This window comes from Strix aluco, chromosome 3 (assembly GCF_031877795.1).
Source record: "Strix aluco isolate bStrAlu1 chromosome 3, bStrAlu1.hap1, whole genome shotgun sequence".
Classification (NCBI taxonomy): domain Eukaryota; kingdom Metazoa; phylum Chordata; class Aves; order Strigiformes; family Strigidae; genus Strix; species Strix aluco.
The window spans coordinates 61,000,472-61,016,921 of NC_133933.1; the positions used below are offsets into that span (position 1 = coordinate 61,000,472).

Consider the following 16,450-nt stretch of genomic DNA (forward strand, 5'->3'; position numbering starts at 1 on the left):
CAGACAACATCTATTGTTACAGTCAAGCTATTAGAGTGTATACTCATTGTAAAATCTTTGTCAAAAATCTGTACATAGATATCCCACAGAAACATCAATAACACTGTCATAGCGTGTGAACATTATAAGCCCATGCCCCAAGACTACCCTTATCTTCCTTTATTGCATGATCTACAGGGCTCCACCAACTTCTCTTGTGTCTAGTAACAAGGACTAAATCTGATGCTGAATCAGATCTTATTCCATAAGTTCTTCCACTGTAGACAGTTCTTTCCACTGATTTTGGTGGAGCCAAATTTTTATCTAAGGAGGTGTCCTAGTTTTGGCCAGGATAGGGTTAACTTTCCTTGGGCTGCGAGGCAGAACAGCTAGAGGGCCGTGTCCCGATCAATCATTGGAGCATTCCATATCATGTGACACCATGCTCAGTATATAGGCGGAGGGTGTTCTCACACACCTGTTCGGTTTCCAAGTCAGCATGGTGTGATTTTCTGGTGCGGTTGGATCGCTGCCGGGGATGGGCTCCGCACCGGTCACCGCTTGGTGAGCCACTGCTGCATTTTACCCATTTTGGACTTACTATTGTTAGCGTTATTTTTGTTACTATAAATTTTTTTTATTCAACCTATGAATTTCTTTTTCTGTCCTTCCCTTATTTCACCCGGGGACGGGGGGGAGATGGGAAGTAAACAACCGGCCACGTGGCGATCGACTACTGGCCAAATTCAAACCATGACAGAAGGTTACTTAAAGAATAACACACGAATCACAAGGAGTTAAAAGATTTCCATATTTGCTCTTGGAATCTCAGTTTCAGGGAATGATCGGGATGGTTGAATTTCGCTTTCTTTTATCTTCTAGAAAGCAGCAGCTATTGATGTAGTGAATGCTTATCATTAACAGCAATGATAACAATACCTTGAATAAAAGCAATGGAGGAAATGTTACAGCATAAGAGGGAAAAAAAAAAATATTTGAAAATTTTAAATATTCTTTTATCCTTAGAAGTGCCAGAGCAAAAAGTGCCTTAGGAGTAAAATGATCCTAATCTGCTTTTTGTGGTCTATTTCCTGGGACATCTCAGTTAAGATCTGACACAGAATTCAGACCAGTGTACAACAAACCTCTTGTGCAGATGCAGTATCATACAAGAAACAGTGCTAACAACAAAGCAGATTTGCTAACTGCAGCAATGACACTGACACTTATTTACACAGCAGTAAGAGGAGTAAAACAGGTGAATGACAAATAACTAGAACTCTGGAGTAGAGACAGAGAAACAAAAGAAGAAAAATTCTATTTTACTGGACAAAGGAAGTTTACCCAATAGCAAACTCACCTTGTGGTTAGCTAGTTGCTGAGTGATTACTTCAAGACTGTTACTCTCCATGAGGTCAGGGCTGACCAGCCTGCTGGACATATGTAATAACCATTTCTCCCCTTCTTGCAAATCACTATTGTAATCCTCATGCTCTTTTACTCTCACCTCTAAAGTTTCAACGTATGCCTGCAGGTCCACAATAACCAAAATTAAATATTCAGGTAATTATAAGAATTAAAAAAAACCAAACCAAAACCCACCAGGAGCTTGAAAGCATAGTAAGAAAGTTATCATCTTCTAAATTTATGTTCCTGTGAGGGACTCTGACATGATTAGACTGTTAAGGAAGACATCAAAGGGATTACTTGTATGAATAAACTGGGGTACTGAGCAGTATTTTCCCTCCTGATGAACTACCATACTTTGAAGACCAAGAAAAACACTGAGGATCTCCTTACTTTAAGAAAAGGAACACTGTCAACTTGACATTAAGTTCACTTAGAAACAGTTATTACACACTCTTTGAGAGACTGCACATGACCTACCAGATGTTATTGTTGGGTCCCTGCTGCTTACAGCCTTTGCACGTATATATTGCCTGTGATTGTGGTAGGCAAAGTAATGTACACATTGAGTTAAAATGTATTTATTCTTTTTAAGAAGATTTTTCATAAGCTTCTCTAAGTCATCAACATTACATCTAATGCAACAGATATCAGTTTTGGGGTGCAGATCAGAGGAATGTCTGTAAATTAAAAATCAACTGTGAAAAAAATAAAATCATTTGCCATTGGTGGATGCACTGGCAGCTAAAGGTACTTAGGTCAAACGTAAGTACTAATACCATTTGCAGAGCTTACCCTCATTAGGACTATAACCTATTAAAAGCTTTAGGAGTAATAATACTTTAGGACATGTTTAGAAGTATTATATCTTTCCAAGTACTACATACATGTGGACTAATGAATCAGTGTTAATTAATAATGCCCTTGCTTAGTTAAATTATATCCATCTTGCAGTTTTCTCCAGTGACTTCCATTCAACAACTAAACTAAACAGGGTCTGTGTGAGATCTAGCAGAAACAAGCGACAAAATGGTATAATTTAAGGGCATCTGTACCTTCAAGAAATAATGTGCTTAGAAATCTATTCAAAGCAATTAAAAATAGTAACAATAGTGCAAACTAGTTACTGATATATTTTTCCTTAGTGCTGTGAAGACTCCATCTGCCACACTCAAAGTTTGTTTCAGCTACTCTTGTTCAATTTATTTAGGTACAAGTTCTTTCCATTTTCAAGAATTTCACTCTGGCTCCCTCAAAAAAACCCCCAGTAATTAAGGCTAACTGGTTCTGTGTACAGGGTGTGACATGACATCATGAAACAAATAGTCAGCTGCTGAAAGGGGAAAAAATTATAGCAAATTGAGAGAACCTAGGGTTTTCTTCCCGACTTTTTACCTTTGTGGTACTGCAGAGTTCCTGGTAAGTGCTCTGAAGGTCTTGAATGTTGTTCTTTAGAGTCATATCATTCACCAGATCAAAAAGTGCTTCTCCCTTTTCAATTACTGACTTTATTGAAGGCTCATGGGACAGAACAGTCTGCTGTATAGACTACAATGCAAGCAAGAATTAAAATATATCTATTGAACACTGGAGATCTACTTCATCAACTTCTCTTTGATCTGAAACACAGCCCTCTATCATGGTATATATATTTATCATCATTTCCAGATGAGAAGAGCTTTGCTACCAGTACAGGACTATGTTTCTCAGCCATGCCCTGAGACAACAACTTTGCAGACATCTAAAAACAATTTCTCCTTTTGTGAGTGGCTAGTAGCATGGAAAATAATCTGGAGCTGGTGAAGGAAAGGGAGTTAATATGTGTGAACGGGGAAGTGCTACTAGGGATAAAACTTGCTCAGAGGAACAAATTCTGCAAATAGGTGGGAAAGTATCACCAAAGCCATCCCCTTAATAAGATAGTATGCAGGCAAGTGCTAACACTCTGTTCTCAAGAGTGTGCAATCTGATCTGTTACATTATTGTGCCACTGCTCAGACAGCATGGTACATGCCAGCATCTATCAAATGACAGTGAGATACCAGCTCCCCAAACATATAGAAAGCACGCACACAGCTATGACATATGACTTTGGGTCAGTAAGCCAGCAAGGGCTAGTGGGCAGTTTCACAAAGAAAGCCTTGATGCTGTGCAGGTACTGCCCAGCAATAGCCAAAACATTGCTTTGTTATCAACACTGTTTTAGCCACAAATGTAAAGCACAGCACTACATGGGCTGCTATGGGGAGAGTTAGCTCCATCCCAGCCAGACCCAGCAGACATCTTATGAAACATCTGTAATCCTGGAGTATGTTACAAAATCATCATTAAGAGAGGCAATGGGGTTTGTTGTCAATTTTTTCTGCTCATTTTTACAACTGGAAAAAAACCCAACCACTTCATTAAAACTAAAACCAGAGGAGGCCGTAACAGCTGACTGCCCTACATGTCAGTTGAGCTGGAACATCCAGCTTTAACCAGAGGGTTGATTAAGTCAATGTAAACAGAGGCAATGTCTGCAGTGAAGAAAGACCAACTGATTTCTATCCTTGTTTAAACAGCAGTTAACTCTGTTGATATCAATGGAATTACTCATATGTGTACTTATAAAAGAATTTTGCTCCATAACAGGAAATGTTCAGATGTGGAAGCCTTATTAGAACATTCACATTTCAAATCAGGTGCTCGCTCTGGTTTGTAGATGCGGGTATCATGCACGCTTTCACTTTGATGTCGATTTAGACATCCAGATTAGAGACATCTCATACATCTATTGAGGAAACTTGAACAGACACCTGGATCAGAGGATTTATTGCGAATCACAAGATCAAAATCGATTGATAGTACAAAGATAGAACCTCTTCTTACCTTGTATTTGGACAACTGGGCCTTCTTCTCATAGAGCTCACTCTTTGGTTCTGCTGGAGCATGTAACATGGCTTGGTACTCCATGACCCACTGAGTCTGTGCCTTGTACTTGTCTGAGAACTCCTTTGCGAGCTGAAGGCACTTCTCTGAGGTCATGTGCTCTTTCCTGATGGAACCAGCCAGCTCTTCAAGCTGTTCCACATGATCTCCAATTTCTTTTCTTAACTGGTCAACTTCATTTTCTTCCATGTACTTTATAGCACGCTCCCCCTTCTCACGGGCAGATTTCAGTAAACTGTGGCCTATGTCCATATCACTCAATAACAGCTGTGAAGGAAGTGTTTGTTAACAGAAAGTGTATGCAAGCTCTTGCCTTTTTTGTTTTTTATTTATTGTAGTTCTATTACAAGTGAGAGGCCAACAATTTTTTTTTTTTTTTAATTTTGCTAAGGAATTGCTAGGGAAATTGAATGGACCTTTCATTACAAAATTGCCTGGAGTTAAGGTGTGGTAAACTAGAAGGAAACAGAAAAAGCAGATACTTCTCTTCTGCACTGGGCTTGTGAAGACAAACACAGAAACTGAGGGCTATTGGGAGAGGGTTCGTACTCCAAATTCTGGAATAGATTAAATTTTTCCCTCAAATTCTGGAATAAATGAAAGTTTTCCCTTAGCATATTACATTTAAGCTGCAGGAAGTATGAAAAACTTATCTACAACTCTGAGATGAAACGTGAGATTTACTACCGAGTTATTTTAATGAGAAGAAATAGGAAGAACTTCTTGCCACAGTATATATACTGTATAAAATATACATGACAGGATGCCTTATGAAAATTTATTTTAAGTTTTAACCTAAAACAAAACACATATAAAAATACCTTAGGGAAGGATAGGATTATATTATTTAGGACTATTCATAATCTCAACAACTAAACTGATCTAATGTATATATGACATGAGAACAGAAAGTTTTATACTGGGTGGTCTTTATCCTATTAGCTTCCCTGGGAAAGGTGAAGTCAGAATTTTGAGCAGCTGTTAAGATGCATGTTAAAATATAGCCTCTTCTTGGTGAACAGAAAAAAAGATTGCATTCAAGAAAGCGATACCTCTAGTTTCTGCACTTTTTTCTCCATTGCTGTTTTATCAACCACATCAAACTTGGTGATCACGTTTCTGAAGTTCTTGTTAGTAGCTCCGTACCAATTTGTGTAAGCACTAAAAGCCAGTTCTGACTCCTCCATACAGCGTATTTCTTCTTCCAGAAACTTTATTTGCTCCTTCAAACAAATATGGAGGGTAAGGAGAAGAAACATGAACCACTCAGATGTTTATCATTGTTATTGGCTAAAGGTAGCAATAAATTGCTATTTATTAATAAAACCCGGTATAATAAGATTAAACACATAGGTTCTGAATTTTTTCATATCTAGTGGATAATTCTCACTGGGGTCTTGTCAAGGTGTACATATAGCAATCACTAATGTTAAAACTGAGTTAATACTTATATTCTGAAATTTGAATCGTGACTTGATTATAGTACTATGAGACAGTCGAAGTGACCTGAAGACTGTACCTTATCACTTCAAATTTTTCCAATACCTATGTGTTTCAGTGATAACCTAAAAACATTTCTCTAGAGGTCATTTAGTATTCAAACATACTGAATCCTGCAACTGCCAAAAAAGACAGTAACAACATCTGGTTAATACTGAATGTTTTTGAAACGGCATTATCCTGATTATCATTCTCTAATACATTTAGTCCAATGAAATCTACATGTATGTGGGTGTATATATATATGAATATATGTGAATATTATATTATTGAGTCTACAGTAATGAATAAACTCTTATAAAGTCTAATTAAGAAAGTCTGTTCGTATTTGCTTCTTAACTGATAATTTACGATGTTACAATGAATTCATTTTCATTACTTACCAAGACATGAAGAAGAAGAGTTTGGTAGCGAGAAGTAAGCTGTGTAGCTTGGCTTCCCATTCTACTTGCAGTGAGACTTTCCTCTAGTATTTGCTGAGCCAATACCCCAACTTCCTCCACATCATCTTTGTAGATTGTGACTTCTTCATGCCACTTCTATGACAAAGACATTATCCAGCTTATATGACTGATTCAAACATCTTAAACACAACAGGATTTTATTTGTAACTAAGTCAGAAAATAATTGGAAAGGAAAACAAATAGATGGTTGTAAACATGGATTTAAAACAGGAAAATAAAACAGAATCTGATGAAGATTAACATAATGAATATGCTGGGAGTTTTATCATGCCATATGGACTGCATTTCATTACAGTATATTCCCAAATAATAGAAATGTAACCTGGACTTCCTATAGAATTTGCCCAAAGTTTTAAAGGGGACTGTAAAGCATAATCTTGAATCTTTTCAAATCTGCTTCCTGTATTTATTCAGAACAATGTCTTCTCCTTGGAGTGACTAAAGGAGAATTATTACATCAACACAGCAGAGGCTTCATAACACGATCATGTTTTACTCCTGTTACCGCATAAAAACTTTCCCACTCCAGGACCAACCTTTGTCCTCAGTTATGCCTTGACATGCCACAGACCATATGAATTCCAGATGTCCCTGTGAGATTTCAACATTGGTACAGCCATACCCCTACCAGTAAAACAGGAGGAACCTGGACCCAGAAGGCACGAAGCTTTCTCGGATCCATCATTCTAGGCACCACCTCAGAATAAATTGCAATGCTTCCTGTCATTTTCACAGTGCAACCAGGAACCGATGTGAAAACCTCACGTGGTATTTTTGTTTAAGAAATGTCCTAACTATATTCTTTACCTTCATCTGTTGAAGCTGCATCTCCTTTGTTGCTCTACCAGACTGCCTCCCAGTTCTGATAGCAACTTTCTCCTCCAGGTCTGTTAGCCAGTCATTAACCTTCTGAAATTTTTTCTCCATTAATCTCAGTCTGCTCACAGTGGTGTTTAATTGGCTTCTTGCTTCAGAAAGCCTGTGCTGATAAACTTGCCAATCCTGCCGTAAGGATTCCAGGGCTCGGTCTTCTATCTGCGGAATGCCCCAGGGAATCACCTCCTCTCTGGCATGGACAGCAGCATTCAATAATGCTTGTCCTTCTGCACAGTGGACCTGCAGCTCCTGTAAAGGCAGTTATGGATCATACCTTACATTAACAGCTTCAATCCACACATGACAAACAAAAACCTGATTCTACTTAAGACAAAAGCAGTTACCTAATGTTATCTAGATATTCCCTTTAGTTATCTGTGGTTCAATGCATATTACACTATCTCTAAAAACACCTATGATGGCATGCTCACTTACAAAGCAAACTGAGTATCACTATTATTGACAAGTGAATTGGAGAAAATTATCAACAAAGCATGCATTAAATTCTTTCCCCTTCTTATAAGTTTATCATCAGTTCTGAAACACTTGCTGCCTGAGTTGGCATGGGATGGATGCAATCCATTCAGCACAGCCTTAAATTCAAACCTCTCCAGCTGTGGCAAGCAGACTGTAAAACTGATTCTAAAATGGAATCTGTTTAAAAACAGGGAACATGGTGAGGCTTTAATCTTTTAAAATAAACAAACCTGTTTATTTTTACATAGGTTTGAGACATCATTTCAAAGTAATTCTTGATACCCTCTTCTGGACATGTGTGGCATTTTCATGCTTATTAGAACTTGATTAGAAAGTATGAAGGAATTCAATCTGACTAGAAAACTTAACTGGGAGATTACCTTAACAAAATACAGTTGTGTGTCACCTTAGTTCATATTTGAGATACACGGATTTTCAAAATGGATTGAGATTTTGTGAAGTAAACTATAATAACAAGACATATATGCAGAGGCCCTGATCATACAAAGACATTCTCAGCACCCCGAATAAAGTAATAAATATTTCATAACTCAAGTACAGACCTTTTGCTAATTCAACAGGTATGAAAGTTTTTAAAGTCAGCTTAAGATCATAACTGGGAAATTACTGAAGTACTATAGGTTCACCCTTCCCTGTCACTTAAGTGATTGAGTAATAGTCTTTCCACTTCACCATGGGAGCTAGCCTGCATGACTGGAACTGCCTGAAAGTAGATGCATCTGCACTGTAACAATAAAAGATGAAAACCCAATGAAAAGAATACTTTTGATTTTCAGTACTTGCAAGGAAGCATTAGTATGCCTGGAAATTTCATTCAAAGCCTGACACTTCTTCCTGGAAATGAGTAACAGTGTTTCCACTGTCTTTACTGGAACCACTTTTGAGCAGCAAAGTACTTATATATAATGTGATTCCAAGCTGTTCTCCAGACAAAAAAAGATGTGTAATTTTTGTCTGATAATTAACATTACTCTGTTATTTTGCAAGCAGGACCTTTTTTTTTTTTTTTTTTTTTTTACTTAGGATGTCACACGTTATGTACCTGTAAGTCTCGGAGTGTTGCCTCCTGTTTCTGGGCGTCACCATCAAGATGTGATAAACAGTCAAGTTTTTCCTGTTCCTTCTCCAGCCATACTTCAAAGGCCTTCAGATTTCTTTGGTACTCTTGATGTAAGTTAAGCAGTTCTTCAGCTTTTGTTACTGCCTCCTGTTTGTTAAAATATTTTTTTATATATATATATATCTATCTATCTTAGTGTATCATCAAACCAAGAAAACCTAAAATACAGACTTCAATCAAGGGGAAAAGTTTTCATCCAATGCTGAGCTTTACTAGAATTCAAGAGTACTTGGATTCTGAGGATGGTTTAATCAATTATGGAGAAAGAGGGGACAAATGTGGGTATACTGATACTTATCCTAAAAGATTCTTCACATAAGTTTGTGACTTCTGGGAAGTGAAGTTTTGATCTGGGATCACTTTTAAATAACACCTTAGTGTCTAATAACAAAAGACCTTCTTAATTTTTATACCAATTTAAATTAACTTTACTGAAGTGATTAATAAGAGTATGAGCTCAGAAACTGCACATTTTTTCTTCACATGATTTTTTTTTTTGCCAATGGAATAATAATCTTCTATTAAGAGTGTCTAATTTCTTTAGGTTTGACTACCCAAGTCCTTTGTGGGAAGTTCCTACACAGCACAGTGAGAAACAGACTGCAAGTCTTCTGTGTATGTGGGTGAGCAAGTTACAATAATTTCACAACACAGCACTAAAATATTATCATATCTGGGGTAGAGCAGGAAGTGCATCATACATTAGCACAAGACTAGTCTTCCTAAGTGCAAAAAAAGTATACTACATGTAATTCACATCCTCTAAGAAATGATGGGAATGGGGAATTGAGTTTGGATGGGGGCAAGACAGGCTGCATCCCTGGGCAGGAGGCTACATAAGAAGAAAAACACTTCCATAAACAGCAGCCATGAACCTACTGTCTACAGCTTTACCTATTTCTAAGAGGTCTGGATAGTGGAGGAAGGAAGAAAAGGGGAGTATTATCAATTTTTTACAAGGCCTGTCCAAACCCAGTAGTGAAAAGAGGAAAAGAGAGACACTCTTGACAGTGGCTGCAGGGAATTACAAGTCTTGGTCTGCTCAGGCTTGGGCCACAAACCCTTGGGGAAGACTGTCAGGTTTCCCACCTGGCCACAGGATTATTAAAGGAATTAACCATTCCTTACTTTCCAGCTATTTGCTTTGAACTTCTAATTTCTTTCTAAGGATTGAATGTACTCTTGACACTTAACATCACCACCACAATTAGGAGTGGAAAAGACAAAAGTCATCTGGGGTATTAGGTGGGAAGAGAAAGAAAGGATGCTTCTTGATACATGAGGAAAGAGGTACAGAGCTCTTGCCTCTGTGAACTACCATCCATTTCTCATTATTCCCAAGCTGTTGCTCAAGGTGAGCAAATACAGTCTGTATAGCTTTGTGAAAGAAAAAAGGTAAAGATTAGAGGATCCCCATGCTAACAGGAATACTAGGTATTCACAAGCACTTGCCAGGACTTACGCATCTCTCCAATAAACCTGAGTAAGTTTAGCCACAGAAGGTCCTAAGAAAGACAGCACATTGCATTCTTTGCAGTTGTGGAAGAGAGTACCCCAAAACAGTGAATCACATGTATTTGAAAAATTGGATTTTGTCCCTTTCCACAGGACAAAGACATCACTGAGACAACAAATTTCAATTTTACTACACTGCTGTCATGAAGAAAAGTTGCCTGTCTGAGCACACACTAGGCATTATTTAATTACCACAGAAGAATTTCAGTTAACTGGAAATAATTACCTAGCTTTAAATGTGTCACCAGGTCTTTTATTATTTCTTCTTTATCTTGTATCTTACATTAAAACACATCTTGATCTTTATCTGTCTATGCCCTAATCTTTTCCAGATCTATGATATTAACATTTATCAGTAAATGTAGTACTTATCATGCTGGGTCTTTTGACATTAGAGTCAGTTTACTTGCTAATAAGGTTTGTGTTCAATAGTTAGCTTCTGTAGTTGTCAACCATTTGTGAATTACCTGATTGACTGGTTGCATTTATTGCAAAACATACATTTATGCAAATCACAGATTCAGAGATGCTTCCAATTTTTCAGTGACAATAGGTAAAATCATATCTGTGCTGAAGTCAATGAGACTTTTGACATAGAATTCCTCAGACTATTCACCTGATGATTTTTTCAGATTTAGATTTTTAGAACCTTTCTGAAAATATCTGAATCTCAGTGGCGCAGGAAGACAGGCTGATAAATCACTCTAATAACTTTCTGTTACATTAAGTTACAACTGTCCCCAAACTTTTACTCCTCATTTAACTGTAAAATAAATGATCAGTGAAAAGACATTCTCTTTTTTCTTGTTGTCAACAAAACAAGAGGGAGAGCTATCAAGAAAAATTGTACCTTTGTTCTGTCTTTGAGGAACCTATACCGCTCCTGAAGGTCCTGGAGTTCAAGCTGAGTGACATAATGCTCAGCCATCCCACTTCCTTTCACTTCAATTGTCTCCAACAGGCTGGTGTGACTCAACACCTCTTCACTGAGTAGCTGAAAAACAGAAAGAGAAGAACACATTTATGAATGGGCAGCATTAAAACAAGACCACAGACTAATCTTGTAGTTATTCAGCCTTTTTTGTTGCTTATAAGGTGATACAGGCTTGTTGCTGGCTTGTTGTAAAGCAAACACACCTTCGCTTTGCTAAGGGCAGCTGTTTTTTCCCTCAGTTCAGCATATTGCCTTTCAGAAGCATTCATACTTGCTTCTACTTTATCCATCCAGCTGGAAAACTGACGAACATCATCCTGGTAACTTGTCCATTTGGAGAGAGCTCCTTCCAGTTGACTGTAATTTAAAAATACATATTTGTTGTGATAGTGGAGGTTCTCAAGCTATTTAAGCAGTGAGATATAGTCATATACAGTTATTCTAGACTATATTTATAAGAAAGATATATCACAGTCTAAGCAGTCTGAGACAGAGCTGTTAAAACCCTACAGGTTTTGACTAGGAGTGCTGTTTGGCTGATGAGGAGAAATAAAGTTTTCCAAACTTGGAATATTAAGGAGGTCTGTAAGTTACGTAGCTAGTTGACGTGTTCTAGTTTTAGTAAATAAAATGCAACTGAAAGCATAAGATTCAGAATCAGAAAATTTCTATTCCTTTGCATACATTCAAAAATTGCTGCATTTTAATGTTTAATTACCTTTGTTGTTTTAAATTGAAATATTCGCAACTAGTGGTGCTCCACCAAAGAAGGCTGCATTTTGCCCCTGTCTGTCTTTATTCTATCACTTTGACCATCACTACTGGACACTGTAATTACAATATCTTCTGTGAAATGCTAGCAAGTGGAAAACCAGACAGAATCTTGACAGAGCAACCACTAATGTCCATGACAAGATCTTCTAATTTCTGAGAACAATTCAAGGTATCAAGTGCAACTCCAAAGTAAAATTTACAAGATTATGAACATGGAATCTACTTTTAAGAGTATATTGACAGTAAGTGCTAACAAAGCTTAGATCCCTCACAGTTTCCTGCCCTTTTTCTGCTTCATATAAATATGTCACTTAAGGCCTCTAGACCTGCAATGTTAGGGACATGCAGTCATTTTATATCAATTTGACTCCTGTAATAATAAAACTCTGGGAGTTAATTTTTCAAAAATTTTGACAGTACTTTATTGCTAAGCATCATTCTGCACCTCACACCCTTTTTACCTCTTGCACTGGATACAGGCAGACAGAAGAGAAGCCCAGCTGTCCTTCAGGGTTTGCAACTGCCGTTCAATCACTGGTACTCCCTCCAGAGATGTATTTTGCAGAACAGACTCTCCTCTGGTCAGAACCATTTTCATTTGGATTTCTTTTTCTTGTTTCACTGCTAGCAGTCCCTAAAAAGTGAGCAGATATTATTTTACTTTTCTCATTAACTGGGGATGAATATACTAACTGGATTTACTGGAAAATGAGCTGATAAAATTTAGCAGCTTGTATAAACAGTCAACTGGAAGAGGGACAGTGCAGTTCACAGCCAGGCCTCACAAGGAAAAAGTGACTTTCAAAGGGTAGGTTTAGGTCATTAAAAACAAAAAAAATCTTAGTTGACAGGGAAGTTTTCATGGAATCTGTGCATGTACTTACAGCATATTAGAGAAGGTACTGTTGGGTGGAAAAGCTGACATTTCAGAGGGAATGTCATTTCGATGAAAAACAGGAGGATTCATTCATAGAGAAAACAAGATGTCACAACAAAGCTCTTTTACAGGGCTGAAATACAGTTCTACAACTCTAGGATCTATTTGCAACCCAAAGGTACCAAGATAAATACTCAGTAGACTATCAGCCACATCAGCTTAGAGACTTCGGCTCCTGGAGCTGCACGGTTGCAAATTAACAGCTTCTAACACTATGCAAAGTCATGAAAAGCCTGAAAGTATGAACCTGAAAGGCTCAACAAATAAAAGGCAAAACATATTTTTAGTATTTTGCTACAATCTCTTGCTTTTTGATGTATCCTTACAATTTTGAGGACTTGTCCATATTTTGACCACTGCTCAAAACCTGAGACATCAATAATATGAAAAGTATTGTTTTCTGAGTACTGCTCTTCAACATCTCTTGTGCAGTGATATCAGTAGAAGCTATTTTCTTAACTATAGTCACCATTGTTAAAGCAAACAATCATAGGAAAAGCTGTTCCAAATCATCCACATCACCTGTAAGATCTAGGAAATAATATATTAAACTAACAGAAGTGAATATCCTACTTCTTCCATTTAACCTTCAGCTGACACACATCTTTTGAGTTTCTCAAGAATTTGCATACATGCAGTTTTCTATGTCATAACGGTGCCTATATCCTTCTTAGAGAAAACTTGTATATATAACTCTGTAAAGAGTTATATTTTGAGTAAACTGAAAATCTGTGTCTGAATGACAACAGTGGTTACACTAATATGCAACAACTAACATAAAGTATCCTATATTTGCATTCTTCTTACAGATCTAAAAAGAGCAGGTTTTGGAGTCTGTTGTTTCCATACCTCTAGCTTTAACATCCGGCTGTCCAGAACACTCTTGTCTGCAGTGGGATGACAGTAGGAATCCAGCATGTGAACTGCATCAGCCACCCAGTCCTGGAGGTCCTTGACACTGTGCGAGAACTGCTGGTGCTCTGCTACAACCCTATCCATTCTGGAAACTTTCTCCTGCAATTCATACAGCAATTAGCACTAGCAGCTATTCAAAGGATCACTTATTCCCCATACCCACTTATGGACTTTAGAATGAGTTTCACAAACTAGACTAAGAAATTCTCTTCATACATTGATAATTACAAGTACACTTACTTGAACATGGAATGAATTTTGCATACACACACACATACAAACAAGTTGTCCGAGCCTAATATACAAATTAAAATTTCAGAAATGCCTTTTTTTGTTTTCTAAATGTAAAGCTTTACCTACTTGTCTCCTCTCATCCAAAGTAGATGAGAGTTTTCTGGTTTCACTTTTTCTTAATCGTCTGCTAAATCACACCTAAACTCCATTTCAGTGTTGCAGTTGAAGATAACTTGTGAAATTGGTCAATGCACAGGACAGATTTAAGCTTGTGAAGCTATGCCACTGTAGCAACATTACTTTGTTGATACTTGGAAAAGAAAGACCTGTTTTCCTCAACGAGTCTCATTGGTATAACCACTCTTCTGAAAAATCACTGAAACTCACATGACTCAAAAATAAATGCTCAAGTTATATTGCTAAAAGGCCTGGGGTGAACAGGAATACAGAGCAGAGTATATTTCACATGGTGACAGAGAACTAAAGTCAAGCCAGTGAAATACACTTAGAAAGTAACTGAGAGTGATCGTTCTCGAGCGTCCATGACTGTCCAAAGAACTTCAGGATTTCTCTCATAGGCTGGATCATATATATCCTCTGCCTCAGACTCCTCCTTCTCATCCTGACATCTCCTACAAGTTCTGTCCACATAAACCAAAGTTAATGACTCATGCATCTTTCCATTCCTCATTTTGCAGTCATGAAAATTTATTATGGCCATGTATACAAGAATTTTTGGTAAGTCATACAGCTCTAGACATGCTTTATAATTTTTATTTCCACAGAAAAAGCAGTACTCCAGGTACCAGCACAGTACTCGACTTCCAGCCAATTGTATCCTGGCTGCATCAAGAGAAGTGTGACTAGCAGGTCGAGGAAGGTGATTCCCCCCCCCTCTACTCTGCTCTTGTGAGATCCCACCTGGAGCACTGTGTCCATCTCTGGGGCCCACAACAGAAGGACATGGACCTGTTGGAGCAAGTCCAGAGGAGGCCACAAAGATGATCGGGGGCCTGAAGCACCTCCCCTGTGAGGACAGGCTGAGAGAGCTGGGGTTGTTCAGCCTGGAAAAGAGAAGGCTCCAGGGAGACCTTATAGTGGTCTTCCAGTACTTAAAGGGGGCTACAGGAAAGATGGGGAGGGACTCTTCATCAGGGAGTGCAGTGATAGGACGAGGCCTAACAGTTTTAAACCAAAAGAGGGTAGATTTAAATTAGATGTAAGGAAGAAATTCTTTACTGTGAGGGTGGTGAGACACTGGAACAGGTTGCCAGAGAAGTTGTGGATGCCCCCTCCCTGGAAGTGTTCAAGGCCAGGTTGGACGGGGCTTTAAGCAACCTGGTCTAGTGGAAGGTGTCCCTGCCCATGGCAGGGGGGTTGGAACTAGATGATCTTTAAGCTCCCTTCCAACCCAAACCATTCTGTGATTCTCGCAATGCAGCCCAGGATACGGTTGGCTTTCTGGGCTGAGAGAGCACATTGTTGGCTCATTCTATATCCTTAATTATTCTCATTACTGTAGCAACCATAAGCTTAATACAATATCAAGCCTCATGACTGGAACTTTGTGAAAAATAACAGTCCTAACATGAAGACCTTCTTATCTGTTTGCGCAATAGAGATAGTAGAACTATTAAATGTTGAAGTGTGTTAAGCATCACTCAGCTAAACACAGTTAAGTTAAACTCTCAGCTCCTAGCCTGCTGCTTTAGAGTTTGGCCTATGCAGTGAAGTAATAGCTTCTCTATATTCTGTATTTTCTGAAAAAAAAAAAGTAATTCCCCTAAGTTTTAAAAAATAGTTCTATGAAGTGCCACTTACTCCAAAACTAAAACATCTTCAACGCTTGAAATAATCAAAATCAAACCTGATTACTGTACATTCAGGTAGGGTTTACTTTTTAATCAAAACACATTTAAAAAAAATTTTAAAAATCTCAATTCCATTTTGTTGACAGTCCATGAAATTATCCAGGCCCTTACTTCCCACTCTTTAAAGCTGGTGTGAAAGACAAGATAGCTCAGACCTACCACAGAGCAGACAAGCAACACAACTGCAGCGTTTCACATTTCAGTCTTTCTTTTTCCCCACATACATCAAATAAAGTGCTTAAAAGCACATACACTGGGTGCATTACCTTTGTCAGATTGCTTAGAGTAAGATATTGAGAAGACAACTGAGACACTCTGCGCATAAAGCTTTTGCTGACAGCTTGCTCTTCCCACAGCTGCTGAGCTTTCTCTTTCAGCCTGTTGAGCTGATGCTCGTGGCAGCTTATTTCCTCAAGGACAGACTGTAAAGCACAAGCACGTTAATATTAAGAGTGGATGCAAGAAATCAGGAAACAGAGAAGCATGAAGGCCCAATGA

The 16,450-nt window shown here is 38.1% G+C and overlaps 1 protein-coding gene across 16 annotated transcripts in view; it reads right to left on the reverse strand.

The window, feature by feature from the left end:
• SYNE1 (spectrin repeat containing nuclear envelope protein 1) overlaps window positions 1–16,450 on the reverse strand; it is a 322,087-nt gene that overhangs the window by 138,020 nt on the left and 167,617 nt on the right. For all 16 annotated transcript variants that reach the window (XM_074818773.1, XM_074818787.1, XM_074818786.1 and 13 more), the window contains 12 exons: window positions 16,219–16,374; window positions 13,782–13,946; window positions 12,457–12,629; window positions 11,425–11,578; window positions 11,138–11,281; window positions 8,695–8,859; window positions 7,086–7,403; window positions 6,198–6,353; window positions 5,367–5,537; window positions 4,255–4,581; window positions 2,782–2,934; window positions 1,340–1,507 (listed from right to left, as the gene is read on the reverse strand). In XM_074818773.1, the coding sequence (XP_074674874.1) occupies window positions 1,340–1,507; window positions 2,782–2,934; window positions 4,255–4,581; window positions 5,367–5,537; window positions 6,198–6,353; window positions 7,086–7,403; window positions 8,695–8,859; window positions 11,138–11,281; window positions 11,425–11,578; window positions 12,457–12,629; window positions 13,782–13,946; window positions 16,219–16,374 (2,250 nt within the window). The remainder of the gene's footprint in view (window positions 1–1,339; window positions 1,508–2,781; window positions 2,935–4,254; window positions 4,582–5,366; window positions 5,538–6,197; window positions 6,354–7,085; window positions 7,404–8,694; window positions 8,860–11,137; window positions 11,282–11,424; window positions 11,579–12,456; window positions 12,630–13,781; window positions 13,947–16,218; window positions 16,375–16,450) is intronic.